Raw genomic sequence first — 14688 nt, 5'->3', positions numbered from 1 at the left:
ACCAACCAAAATGTTCTCCCCCATTCACACTGTTCTAGAATGTTCACACTGTTTTAGAATGTTCTCCCCCATTTACACTGTTCTAGAATGTTCTCCCCCATTTACACTGTTCTAGAATGTTCTCCCCATTTACACTGTTCTAGAATGTTCACACTGTACTAGAATGTTCTCCACCATTTACACTGTTCTAGAATGTTCTCCCCATTTACACTGTTCTAGAATGTTCACACCGTTCTAGAATGTTCTCCCTATTCACATTGTACTAGAATGCTCTCTCCCATTTATACTGTACTAGAATGTTCTCCCCATTTACACTGTTCTAGAATGTTCTAGACGTACTAGAATGTTCTCCCCATTCACACTGTACTAGAATGTTCTCCCCCATTCACACCGTTCTAGAATGTTCTCCCCATTCACATTGTACTAGAATGGTCTCTCCCATTTATACTGTACTAGAATGTTCTCCCCATTCACACTGTTCTAGAATGTTCTTCTACATTCACACTGTCCTATAATGTTCTCCCCCATTCACACTGTCCTATAATGTTCTTCCCCATTCACACTGTTCTAGAATGTTCTAGATGTTCTAGAATGTTCTAGATATACTATTCACACTATTCACAATGGTCTTTCCTATACACAGCTGTTCACTCTGTTCTTGAGTGCGGTTCTCATCCTAGAAACACTATCCTAGAAAGTTCTCACAATGTTCTCTATTCAAGAATATTCTTACTTCTTCATGCTGTTCTGGAACCCCCACAGAATGTTCTCTTTTACTCACATCCTTATTTGGTTCTAGAATCACACTGTTCTAGACTGAGCCAGTGTCATATATATATTACTATGGTCCATATCTCCAGTAAGGATCTCTTATTTGAAGAGATATGTACAGTATGTGAGCCAACCGAGGCAACTTGAATGGACCAATACTGGCTACTGTCTGTGCCTTAATAAGGACTCTGTGATCAAGACTGTGATCAATATAGACAGTCGTAACAAAACAGCAGTAAACATTCCCGCTCTCCTACACTCTGTTATACCGTAACTATAGAGTCTTTAGTTATAGCATTCTGGTGTATAGTAGCACAGCAGATGGGGCCTGGGGTAGGTGCTGATCACCATCAAACTTCACAAACACAAAGAGCTGACAGGAGTGCAGATTAGAAGGTGGTGATGGGGGCGGCGAAGCATACCAATCATCGAATGTTTGGAAGAAGACATCAATGGGAGCCAAATCAGGTATCCAGAACAACAAAAGAGCGAGGTGTTCAAGGTTAATCAGAATAAAGTGCTGCATACAACATGCTGACAGCTGCTGACAAAAGGCTGTGAATAGAAACAAAGTAAGCCAGAAGGCTGGCCTGCGTGGTTGGACTGGCAGACAAGTGTGTGTGTGTGTGTGTGTGCAGTTAAACCTGGTTCTGTTGGCTCTCTCTTTGGATCTTGGCCTCTTGGCCTCGCCTTCTGCTCCACTCTCGCAAACTCTCTCGGGCTTCGTTGGTTAAGCCACTGGTGGATGGGGTCCCAGGCTGGCTCTGGATTAGGCACAGGCTGGCGTAGACACTCGTCAAGTAGTACCCTCCTACACAACAACACACACGCAACCAGGCTTAGATTTAGCACTTTGAGACTAGTTACAGTTTTGATATCCTATCCTTTGAGAGGCTTTTCCCTCAATGCTGGGTAGGGCCTCCTTTTGCTCTCAAAACAGCATCAATTCTAGTAAGCCCGCAGTATTTCTCTCTCCTATGTTACAGTCAGTCCTGTTAGCCAGCCCTTACCTTCCCCTGTCAGCCATGATGGCTCCAGCAACTCCATCATGTACTCTGTCTCCAGCAGCAGTTGTGGGATGTTACACTGGACAACCACATAAGACAGTACCGGCAGGAAATCCTCCGAGCTGTAGTCCTGGCCTGCAGACCAAGAAATTAAACACATTAGTGTATACCTAACATCTGTATCACCACTATTTATTGCAAGCAGTTCTGACTCTGTACAGTTCTCTAGAATGCCATATTTTCACTGACTGACTTTGTTTACATCCTAACAACTGAACTGAATTGTACTTCCTCTTTATTGTACACCGAAAGTCCAAATGTTTGTAGACACCCCTCCAAATTAATGCATCAGCTACTTAAAGTTGACCGCATTGTTGACAGAGAGCTTGTCTTGTCCCATCCAATACTTTAGAGATGAGCTGGGGAGTTGGGGATGAGGTGGGGTGGTGAACATCCAACATCCTGACCTCACTAACGCTCTTGTCGCTGAATGCAATCATATTCCTCACAGCAATGCTCCAAAATCTAGTAGAAAGCCTGCTTTCCTGGACAGTAGGCAGTTACTCTAACAAAAGCAGTATCACAAATATTGATTTCAGAAAAAACAATAACTAGGTAGGTGTCCCAATACTTTTGTCTATATGGTGATAGTGGTTGATAATGAGTGTCCAACTGCCACTAATATATCACTGATCCAAATAAACACAACTCAAATTATAGGACCCCCCTCTCCCATCTATAAACAAACACACACGGTACTGACTGGTGTAGCATAGTGGGAAGACTATGGCAGACTGGGGTTTCATTCCCTGTCTGGGTAAACACCCCAAACTACACTCCTAACTCTATGACCCAAACATAAGCCACTCTAAGAAAAGCATGTCAGACAAACACAACAAGCATGGCATAAACGCTGCCAGACACACACACACACACACACACACTCACCAGGTTGTGTTCCCATGGCCTTGTACACACTCTTGCACACCTGTAGCAGCAGCAGCACTTTGTCTATAGGCGAGTGGCTTCGCTGCATTAAGGTGAGCTTCTTCTTTGCCCTCTCAATGCCCTGAGCATCCAGGACTCCAGAGCGCACACCCAGACGCTCTATCGTCCCCTGCTGGCACGCCTGCAGGCTGTTGGCAAACCGCTGGAGAGAGCCATCCTGGGTGTGAAGGGACAGCAGGGTCTGGCCCAGCTGAAGCTTCAGAGGTTTCAGCACACAGCCAAACAGAGCTTTCTCCAGGGCCAGGTCTGCATAGGAGACACAAAAACGTGAGAGGGATACTGGAGTTTGTGTCTGTGTTAGGTTGTGTGTGTGTCTGTGTGTGTATGTGGGAGTGCTTTAAATAAATCTGCTAAAATCTGCTTGGTGTTAATTTGATTTGGTTACATAAAACCTAAATAATCTTGCCAATAAAACGGACAGATGACAGCAGCCAAAAGTTATTTTGGTTTGAGCAGATAAACGCTGTCAGATTATTTGATGGAAAACAAGCAAATATTATGTCAATAGTTTATTTCCAAGTCCAAAATTGTTCCCTGTTTTAGTAGCATATAGTGCACTACATATGTCATACAGGTCTTTAGTACTGGACCAATACAAAAGCAGCAAATCATCCCTGTGAAATCATCCCTGTCACACTAAAACCTCTCCTGTTCAGAAGAAGGGAAAACAGTGTAACTCTCAATGTAAATTATGCACAGAGATTGTATTCCAGGATTATTATTGGTCCCTTTGTCATTCAATTTTCATACAATATAAAGGGTGTCCGGAGCTTTTAAATGATATTAAAATGTAGATAATATTTCACTGCAGCTAAAAAAAAGTCAATTATTCAGTTTTGGTTAATCCTCAATTTTTATTATGCAGAGACTCTGGTTCCTCAGTCTCAGTAGAACTGTGACTTTTCAAGGCATGACTACAAGGTGAACCCCTCAAAACAGACTATGGCCTGCTGACGGGCCGAAAGTGTTATTACCAAAGAATAGCCCCACTCATTTGTACAGAAGTCCCTGTATGTACGAGTAATACACCGTAGTTTGTAATAAGCCTTTCTGAATTAAAGGGTTAAATAAATCCCATCCCAAAACAATAGAAGCTTGGGCAGAAATAACATCTGCTATTGAAAGGTTTTAATAAATGTAGGAATAGAACTGTAGGGTTTCAGTGTATGTATGTTTATTCACATATCATGACCATATTTTTTTTTAAACAACCCCCTGCTTTTTTTGTCCTCATTAGTTGGTTGTTTGAATATGTATATGTATGTAAAACTAAATAAATATTTGTTAACAAAAAGGTGGTCAATGTGATCATATTTGACTATATTTTACCTATCACTATTCATGTTTTTTATGGTTTTTATATTTTGTTGATTTATTGTCCTCTTACTGATTCCTGTAAAGCTGCTTTGTAACGACGTCATTTGTAAAAAGCTCTACACAAATAAATTTAGATTTGATTTGAATGAATTATCGTGATATATAATCTGCTTCTTTGAGTATATAGTGGATGCATTCATTGGGGCGTAAACAACAACAACCACTACTAGTGCATTTTATCACTGTGTCAAAAACATCCCAATAAATAGTATGCATAAAAAAAGATCTTTAAAGCAACACTATGGAATTTAGCATTTAATGCTCCTAGGCCCCCCCTAGAGACAGGAAGTGTAATTTGCCCCTAAAGAATCATCACTGAAAGTGAAAGAAGCATGTGGACTGAGGCAGTTGAGTAAAATTATAGAATTTTACACTAATGTGACTCTGGTCCTCTGGAGTGTTGTCCTGTCTTCCCCGAACTTAAATACTGTAGTTAGCATCGTAAATATAGCATCGTAAATATTTAAATATTGGGATATGCTAATTGTCCCATATTGCTCATCCCCTAGATACCCTACATTTAGCATTATTTAGCTGAATTTAAGGATGCTGTGTAATGTTTTTACAAAATACCCAGAGGCTTTACTTCACGTACACTGGCACTAGTAATAAGTAATAGTAAGTAATTATAGAAAAATGGAAAAGAAGGTATAGTTAGTTTATATATATATATATATATATATATATATATATATATATATATATATATATATATATATATATATATATTTATTTTTAACTGTGCTTTCAATGTTAAGTAGAGGCAATGAAAGTACTGGAATGTAATTTTTTTTATAACTTTAATGTACATAATTGTTTAATGCCGCACCAAAAAGGGTTACATTATTGTTGCAGTGTTATGTATGCAAAACTGGGCCTTCCAGTTTTCATGTTTTTTCAAATATTATAATTATAATTACGTAATTAAGTATTATAACCTTAACAAATCCTTTACGAAAGAAGAAAATATAATACAATTGGTTGTTTTTACAAACATATTAAACTAGGCAAATTATATAACAGTAATTGTGCATTAAAAGTGCATGTATGCCATTATTATATATATATATATATATATATATATATATATATTTATTATTATTATTAGTAGTAGTAGTAGTAGTAGTAGTAGTATTTAATGTATTTTTCTTGCGAGTGGTTATCCTGTGGTCATTGTGATTTTAATTGCAGGGTTATGAAGACCTGATTACATTACATCACATCAACCAACACCACTTTGGCCCCGCCCATTCACAATGAAGTTATAAGGGGCGTTTCGGGCAGGCTGTTTTTTTAAACGAGACACAATACAGAGCAGCCAGTCAGAACAGAGATCATTTACATAGACCTGTCTTAACGACACACAACCTTAACTCTATTTATGGGATAAAGGGAGGTTAAAAAACTATAAACACAAAAAAGTGGACCACTAAAAATGTAAGAAAGATCGAGGGTATGGGCCCTTTAAGCTGTTAGTGCACATTAAATATTGGGCTGCATGTGTATTACATAATTCTCCATCTGTATAGCAGTTTTTCAGCTAATAAATATTAATCTACATTTTATCAGAAGCTGAGCGCTACTGTCCACACCCAAATAACCCAACAAATCTCCTTTTAGGAAAACATGAAGCAGAGGTGTCATAAGGCTGCAACCAATGACAGATGGACCTTATCGTATTACCACACACAGACACACACAAATCAGCGTGCAGAGAAAACTATATTCTGCAGCTCTTTATCTCTCCTCTTTTTCCCACCTCACACACACACACACATCGCGCCTCCACTGACGAGAGTGCGTGGGACTATGATATGTGCTTATGATAAACGAGAAGCACAAAATGCAAATGCCTCCACCAACACAGCGCTGCTAACGCAACACCAGGCAGCTCAGCTCCCGAGACTCAGAGGCCATGTGTTTGTGCTATTCTCTGCCTAGTCACATGCATCTTTTCATTTCCCTGGCTCTCTCTTTCTCTCTCATCCACACACACAGCCACAGACGCACAATCACTCACACACACTCAAACAAACAAACAAACAATGTGTCCAAATTAGTCAGAATTAAGTATCATTAGTAGATCATTTGTACTGAAGGGGCTGTTGTTCCTGCTTCAAATGAAAACCCGGCCTAAGCAAAACAGGCCTGAAAAAACAGGACAGTTCCAAAACCCCAAAACTGTTACATCACAGTCCTGACTCATTCGAAGTCATTCAAAGCCCCAGTGTGTGAAATGATAACGTGTGACAGCATCTTCAGGAGAATATGGTATTGTTGATGCTGGAGAGCAGCTCATCTCCAGCATCTCCAGACTCAGTATGAGAATACAGGTGGTTAAATGAAGCAGGCCTCATGACACCGGCTTTTCCTGTGCCAGTGTCCACAGAAGGAAAGCTCAAACTCGGCATGTAACGAAGCTAACACTATCAAAGCTAGCTTTTAACATTTGCTCCCTCTGAAACACACTAATCTACGTCAGCTGAATCAAACCGGAGCTAAACACACATCAGAAAAAGGCACCATGGCATATTCTTTTACCAGTAAGATTCGAGAAATCCAAAACCTGGGGAAGCGAGTCAGGGCGAGGCTGGAAGCTAAACGGCTACAATATCTTCAGCTTACTAAAAGCACATCATACTTCTCAACATTCTCTGCCCTCCATAAATTCCTCTCAGAACTAACTCTCTCTTTTTACCTTCTCTGAGTAAATGGTCACCCAGCCCAAACTGCTGGAAGATTGCCCGCTGAGGTCCCCTCTACCTGCGTCAGACCAGCTGCCACCTACCAGTTCGACCATCAGGCCCCCCACCCACCACCATCCATACCAGACCAGCGGCTCACCCTCCTGCCACTGCTACCTGTCTAATGACCATGTTAAAACCTAAATGGACTCGTAACTATCTGCCACTATTAATATCACCACTATTAACTTTCTGTTGTATCTGGTTTGGTAATTTTTATCAATAAAGTTTAAATAGCTCTGACCAGAGGAGGATGGCTCCTCCTTGTGAGTCTTGGTTCCTCCCCAAGTTTCTTCCTCCAGCTCTGAGGGAGTTTTTCCTTGCCACTGTCGCCGTTGGCTGCTCACTAAGGGTCTTTGATCCTTCATGTCTTACATGTCTTATTTCTTTTTTTTTTTGTCTCTGTCTTTTATCAATTACTAATTACCTAAAGCCACAGCTATACAAATAAATCTGACTTGACTTGATCTGACAACGAGAGGACAGCAGCATTATGCAGTAAGACCTGGGAAAAAATACCAGTGTTTTGTTTATGTATTAAAATTGCACTATAAAATGCCACTATATAGGAGCACTTTGTAGGTTTATAGTTAGCCCATTTGTTGCTGCTCAACGTATCAGCTCTGTCTACCCAACATAAAAAAAACACTACTGACCCGATACTATTTGGGTGATGGACAACTCTCAGAGCATCAGTGATAGAACGATATCATGGGTGTATCAGGCACAGCACCATTGCTTTTGAGTTTGAGTATCTGAGTTTTTACATTTTTTAAACACTATGCACTATGAAAGTTTTTAAACACTATGTACCTCCTACCTAGTTGGTCCAGTTAGAAAGCCACCACTAGTCATCCACTAGCCCTTTATCAATAATCATGTTCTGACCACAGAGACCATTTTGGCTATCTATTGGATAGGTGTTCTCAAGTGACACTGACGTGTGTAAAAGCCCTGTTCCACCAGCGTGCCTGTTCTGTACTGGTCAGCTGTGGTCCTGTGGCAGCCTTTTTCCACTGATGGACAAGGTAGAGGGAGGCTAGTGACCTACAAAGTTGAGGTATAGTAGTAGTACCTGATAGACTTGCCAATTAGTGTGGGCATTTCAGGTGGTGGTGGTGTTGTATTCTTATTATCCATATATCTTCACATTTACAGTTTGTAATGTCTACCCTTTTATAGTTATTCTTTACGTCTGCCTATGCTCCAGTAATTCCACCCTTCCATTTTATTATTTATTTGCCACTAGTGTACAGTAGATAATTAATTGTACAGTGCAGTCTGTTACTCTGTGCATATGCCAATAAATATCTGAATGAAACAATAGGTGTTTATTTCACACAATTAAGCCATTTTACATTCACAGTATACACATATCCAAGAGAGCTGGGAACAGCAGTAACACCATATGTACGGGGACAAAAGATTTTCATCCCACAGTAACAGCAGGGATGTGGGAATGGTAATTAAATGTGCTGTAGGTCAATTATTTCCATATGTTGAACCTACCATTGTCTAACAGAACAGTTACAATTTTAAACCCAGCAAAGGGTGGGGGAAATGGGGGCAAGGCTAAAAGATAACCGGTTCCAATCTCTTCAGCTTGTTAACAGCACATCGCGCTGAGAGGGCACAATGAGAGGACAGCAATGCTGTAATATGTGGGTACTGTGAGCTAAACTGTTTAGAAATTCAGCATAACCTCAAAATTAGCTCAGCTTTTGTGTTTCACCATTTAAAGGTGTCTTTATCTATCTTTGATATCTAATGCAACGTCTACTGCAGGAGAATATGGAAGTGGGGCTAAAAAGACTAAAAGCAATTGCTAGCCATGAAGCACTTCTTAGAGAAGGGCCGAACAGAGGAAGTGCTACTGCGTGTATCCCCTCAAAATCAGGGGAAGCCACTGACGTAAGCAGTCATCTGCTGGTAGGGTAAAATCCTACCAGACCCTTCAACAATGTCTTCAGACAGCTAACTGCAGTGGACACTGAGAGGACAGCAACACTATCTGGCCAATACTCTTGTTACTGTGCTAAATACTAAGCTAAACTTAAAAAAGCTAATCTATGCTATGTTATGTTATGTGGCTACTGCAATCCAGCCAATCAGAGGAGAGCTGTTTCCATAAATGTATAATACAGCCATTTCAAAACAATGGCAGGTTTGGAAGTCAATTCATTAAGCAAACCTCTCCCAGTATGTACAAAATACAGGTTTGCTCAGTGGTGAGTGAATTAATTTGGTGTTTAGAGATATTTTTACTGAATAATGCTGCAAAGTAACAGTGAAATATTTGTTATTAATTCATACATTTAATTAATTATAGTATTTTAATATTATCATAAATTAAGATTTGTAAACTGATGGAAATTGCCTATTGATCCAGGTGACTTTCAATAATTTTAGTAATTAAAAATTCATTAAGAAAAGTTGTAATCTGCTCCTCTTAAGTCAGATGAAAAATGACAGCAGTACTTAGTAAATTAGATATTGCTGCGTCAGGTGAGTGATTATAAAAGCAATCTATATTTTACTGTCTTTGTATGAAGACAGTAGGGGCATATGTTCACTGCTGAGGCATGCAGGGATGGGGAGGGGGCGGAAAGGGTACTGTGGGGATGGGATGGTGTTCAACCCTCTAAGATGTACACAAGACGATACAGAAAAAAACAGTGTCTCCATCTCTCAGGTTGTGAATATGATTTGGAACGGTGATATAACTGATAATCTCAGTAGATTCTGAATTACTGATCATGTCTTTGAGCCTCCCAGATTAAGACAGGCTGAACAATGTCTGTCAAAATGAATGAAATTATTATCCTGCCAGAGCACATGAGCCAGCTGCGATGACATGCACAGTTCACTCCGCTGTAGCGCTCACAGCCACCCTGTGAATGTAATTCTAGGCTGCTTCACTGCAGATTAAATCAGAGTGCATTCATTATTTTAAGATTCTGTGTCACAAAGGTCTTAAGATTAGAAATAGCCTTAATGTTCTGCCAACCCAAAAAGAAGCTTTAAACCCACAGAAGTCAAAGGTATTGCCAATGATAACATAAAACACTGCAATTTCATATTACATATTTCATATTAGATATTACATATTTGTAGCTCTCTGAAAGAATCTGGGAAATTGTGGATTTTCAGTATTTTTTTTTATAATCATGTGAATATTTTACATATTTGTCACATACATATTTGTTTTGCATATTTGACAATGAAACAGCTGGAAGTGTAAATGTACGTGTGCATGTAACTATCCAATTAATAGTGCAATTCTGTAAATTCATGTAAGAATATTATGACCAACCCTGGTTTGAAAATGACTCAGCCCATTATATCAGCTCCACTAACCATACAGGAGCACTTTGTAGTTATATAATTACAGACTGTATCCATCTGTTTCTCTGCAGACTCTGGAAAGGACTCCATGTGGATCAGACACAGCAGTGCTGCTGGAGTGTTTAAACACTGTGTCCACTCACTGTCCACTCTATTAGACACTCCTTCCTTGTTGGTCCACCTTGTAGATGAACAGTCAGAGACAGAAGCTATGTTCTGTTGCTGCCCAGTTAGTGTTGGTCATCCTCTAGTCCTTCATCAGTGTCCACAGGACGCTGTAGGCTGGATATTTCTGGTTGGTGAACTGTTCTCAGTCCAGCAGTGACACTGAGGTGTTTAAACACTCCAGCAGCACTGCCGTGTCTGATCCACTCGTACCAGCGTACCAGAGTTCATTCGAAACCTAGGAGTCAAAACAACATTGAAAAAAAAACACTCCCATACCTTTCTCATTCTCAGGCACCAGTGTCTCAATGGGCGGTTCCAGTTCTCCAGCCTCCAGCAGTAGGCTCTTAGCCTGTGACAGGAACCTCCTTACACCCTGTAGCAGCTGCATAGCGGAGCTCCAGCTTGGGGCCTTTATCTCCTCCTTCTGCTTCTCCAAGAACTCCTGGACCAAGGACCCGAAAACAGATCTCCTGTCCCTGGACAGCTCATCCACCAGCCGGGCAACCCTCCGCTCGGGAGCAAACACACACACAAAGGCAGCACTCATGCGGCGTAGGGTGGAGGCCGGGTTGGCCGCCGGGAAACGGGTGCCCCGGGCGGCGGGAGGCCACTGCAAACTGGCATCCAGCTGAGAGTCTTCCTCTTCTAAACTGCTGAAGGAGCTGCTGCTGTCCAGCTCAGCCAAAGAAGGAGCACGGCGTCGCTCCAGCGCCAAGCAGACGCCTTCGTCCTGGATCATCTCCTGCACCTCTTCTTGCTGAGGTGCCGATGTGGCCTGAAATAACAGGGGGGTCCAAAAAATATGCATCGTTACGTACATCTTTATTTCAAAGCTTATATATAGATATATAAGGTTTTTTTATGGCAGTGACCATATTTATGTGTGTGCGCGTTTGTGTGTGTCGGGGGGGGGCTTGTGCTTTTATACTGTATGTTAGTGTTTGTTGGCCAGGAAAGGTACATGGATGCCTGTAACCCTCTAACTTAGGCCTTACTCAGTATCTGTACCTGTATCTGTTTAAGGGCTCCAAATATCCATTTAAGTATTCAAATGTGAACCTGAAGTGGGTGTGGCTTAAGTCAAAGTTCACATCTTATATTTATCAGAGCCTTTAGGCAGCATTATATTAAGCCCATAAGCTTCAGAAGATGGAGAACGGTGAAAAACATTCATGGTGAATGTTCTAGATAATGTACTTATTTATTTACTGGAAACCCTAGCAGAGAACTGCACTGTGCACACTGTATGAGCTGTGGGCTATATGGAGTGCCAGGACTGCTGGAAAGGTGACAGAGGTGAATGTTTAAGAGCTTGGCTAAATAAGCCTTTTCTTGAAAGTGCACAGCTTCTCCATCATCACGCTTCCTACTGGGCTCATGGAGCACTACCTGCTAAACAAGCAATAGGGAAGCACAAATGTGTAGGAACCAGCAGCTGCCTGCGGCTAGTTAGCCTGCTAGTCTTTGGACTTCCTTTGCAACTTAAGTAGTGTTATTAGAGGATGCAGACCCTACTAGACACACCAGGATAGCATGGCAAGATGCTTTTTTTCCCATATATAGATAGATAGATAGATCTAGGTCTTAATATACTTAAATATACTTAATATACTTAAAAAATGGGTTACACTATTTTCTGGAAAGGGTATAGCCCTGGGGGATACCATTTGCAATGGATGGGACTAAAAGGACATAATACACTTGTACCAAAACTCTTCTAAGAGTGAAAGAACAAATGTACATACGTCCATGTTCAACGAGTCAAACAGTGTTTTCTGTGAGCTACTGGCATACAATTAGGTCAGAACACCTTAGGGACCTATTTAAGACCTCCCTGTGCCACTGATCCTCATGCAATTTCACGCCAAGTAGATACGCCACTGTATGCAACTAAACTCATGTAAGATTAATCCTGAGCCTCACTTGGAGGATGCTGCTGCCACCTGGCAGTAGTGCTTACAAACTATAATGACAAAAGTATTGGGACACCTGCTCCTTCTTCTTAAATCAATGGTATTATAAAATTACTCCAATTTTAGGTTGAATAACTGTCTCTACTGTCCAGGGATGCTGTCTCTACTGTGCCTCAGACCACGGTCCGGACCAAAGGACTCAGCAAAACAGGTGGTCTTAGTCTGGGTCAGACTGAACCATGTTTCTAGGTGGTTACAGGACACTGAGGCAGGCCATCATCACCCATTAAATAGAAGAGGAAAAAGCACCAGGAAAAATGAGCCATGGCAGCATTTGGGGATGGTGCAAAAATCATCACACATGACGTGGACAAAAGTATGGGGACACCTGTTCATGCATTGTTTCTTACAAAACTGTCACTACTGTCCAGGGAAGAAGGCTTTATACTAGATTTCGGAGGAGGATTGCTGTTAGGATTTGATTGCATTCAGTGACAAGAGCATTAGTGAGGTCAGGATGTTGGATGATCACCACTCCACCTTATCTGCAACTCCCCAACTCATCCAAAAGTATTGGATGAAGGACCATCCATCATTCCAGGTTCAATGAGTCCAAGTCAGTTCCACTGCTCCAAAGCCCAATGCTGGGGGGCTTTATACCCCTTTGGCATTAGACATGCATTAGACATGGTGCCAACGGGTGCCAACGGGTTCTGTTTATCATGTTTGTTGCCAAGAATCCTTTTCGTTTGGCAGTACTTCTCTAAAGGGACTAGACAGGCTGGATGTGCTGAGCATGTTCATTAAAAGGAGTGTCTACAAACATTTGGACATGTAGAGTATATGCTTCCAGAACCGGTCTCATCAGTAGAAAATAAACGCACCATTAAGGACAACAGTGGAAGTTACCATCGGACTACCTCATGCAACTGTTTTCAGATGTGTGATGCTGAGTTGGTGTAACATCCACGTGCTGAGCCTATCACCCTGTTTTATAATGTTTAAACACATCACTGCTTTTCTGTAGGAGGAGGTGAATCTAGCAAAGGTTATGTTTAGAGACCTATATCCACCCCCTCTGCAAGCTATTGCAAGCACACACACACACACACACACACACACGCACACACACTCACTGGAGGCATTTCTCCCAGCATGTGCTCATCCTCTTCTTCTGAGGCAGGAGCCAGAGCAGGGGTCCGTCTGAGCACGCTTAATCCCCCTGCCCTCCGCGAGCCCCCTTGACCACTCCTCAGTCTGTCCGAGTCACTCCAGTCCGGCTCCGCTGAGGACAGGCAGAATGAGGATTCTGTGGACACGCGGACACGCAGGCTGCGTTTGAACCTGTGGCGCTTGTGTGAAGCCCCTCGGCTGGGTGGGGGTGGCTGTAGGAACAGGGGGTTGATGAAGCAGGGAGATCCTGCTCGGGATGACCGGCGCACAGACACTGAAGGGGGGCCATTAGGAGGGCCAGGAGAGGTCTGGGAACTCCAGAACTCTGAGCAGAAGTGAGAAGAACAGATTCCGTATTTAGATCTGGGAAAGGCTGGGAATCATTTCATATGAGAGCATCTTCTGTTCTGGTTCTGTTTAATTCTATTTTCACTTCTCTTCTATTCTATTAATATAATGAAGAGATCATGAATCATTTCATTTGAAAGTTCAAGGCTTGTGGAAATCCTTTCTTTTTTAGTTCTGGTAGGTCTTATACTCTTTTATTCTCTATTCTATTCAATTCTATTGTAGTTCAGGTCCATTCTTTTCAGTTCAGTCCTGTACTGTTTTATTCTCTATTCTATTCTGTTCTATCCTATACTACTTTTTACTGTGTTTTATTGAATTCTTTTGTATTCTAATCAATTCAGTTTAGTTCTGCCCTATAATATTTTATTCTCTGTTCTATTCTATTCTATTCTATTCTAATCAATTCAGTTCAGTTTTGTCCTATATTCTTTTATTCTCTATTCTATTTTCTGTTCTAATCAATTCAGTTCTGTCCTATATTATTTTATTTTCTATTCTATTCTAATCAATTCAGTTCAGTTCTGTCCTATATTCTTTTGTTCTATATCCTATTCTATTTTATTCTACTCTAATCAATTCAATTCAGTTTTCAGTTCAGTTCAATTCTACTCAACCACTTAATTTCTGTCCTACACTGCTAATCTCTATTTTATTCTATTCTATTCTAATCAATTCAGTCCTATATTCTTTAAATCTCTATTCTAATCAATTCTATCCAATTTTATTTTATTCTATATTCTATTATATTCTGTTCAGTTATATTCTAATTCATTCTATACTATTTTATTCTTGACTCTATTCTGTTCTATTTTATTCGGTTCAGCTCTATTC

General features: G+C 40.9%; 1 protein-coding gene across 1 annotated transcript in view; it reads right to left on the bottom strand.

Annotated features, from left to right (window-relative positions):
* The window catches only part of rin1b (Ras and Rab interactor 1b), a 36438-nt gene that overhangs the window by 1918 nt on the left and 19832 nt on the right, over window positions 1-14688 (bottom strand). Inside the window, exons 6-10 of the mRNA XM_072687365.1 lie at window positions 13470-13831; window positions 10697-11195; window positions 2727-3032; window positions 1782-1913; window positions 1416-1582 (exon numbers count right to left, since the gene is read on the bottom strand). Of these exons, the coding sequence (XP_072543466.1) occupies window positions 1416-1582; window positions 1782-1913; window positions 2727-3032; window positions 10697-11195; window positions 13470-13831 (1466 nt within the window). The remainder of the gene's footprint in view (window positions 1-1415; window positions 1583-1781; window positions 1914-2726; window positions 3033-10696; window positions 11196-13469; window positions 13832-14688) is intronic.

Source organism: Salminus brasiliensis, chromosome 9 (assembly GCF_030463535.1).
Source record: "Salminus brasiliensis chromosome 9, fSalBra1.hap2, whole genome shotgun sequence".
Taxonomy (NCBI): domain Eukaryota; kingdom Metazoa; phylum Chordata; class Actinopteri; order Characiformes; family Bryconidae; genus Salminus; species Salminus brasiliensis.
Note: the sequence above shows the minus strand (reverse complement) of the source record. Positions and strands in the feature narration are given on the sequence as shown.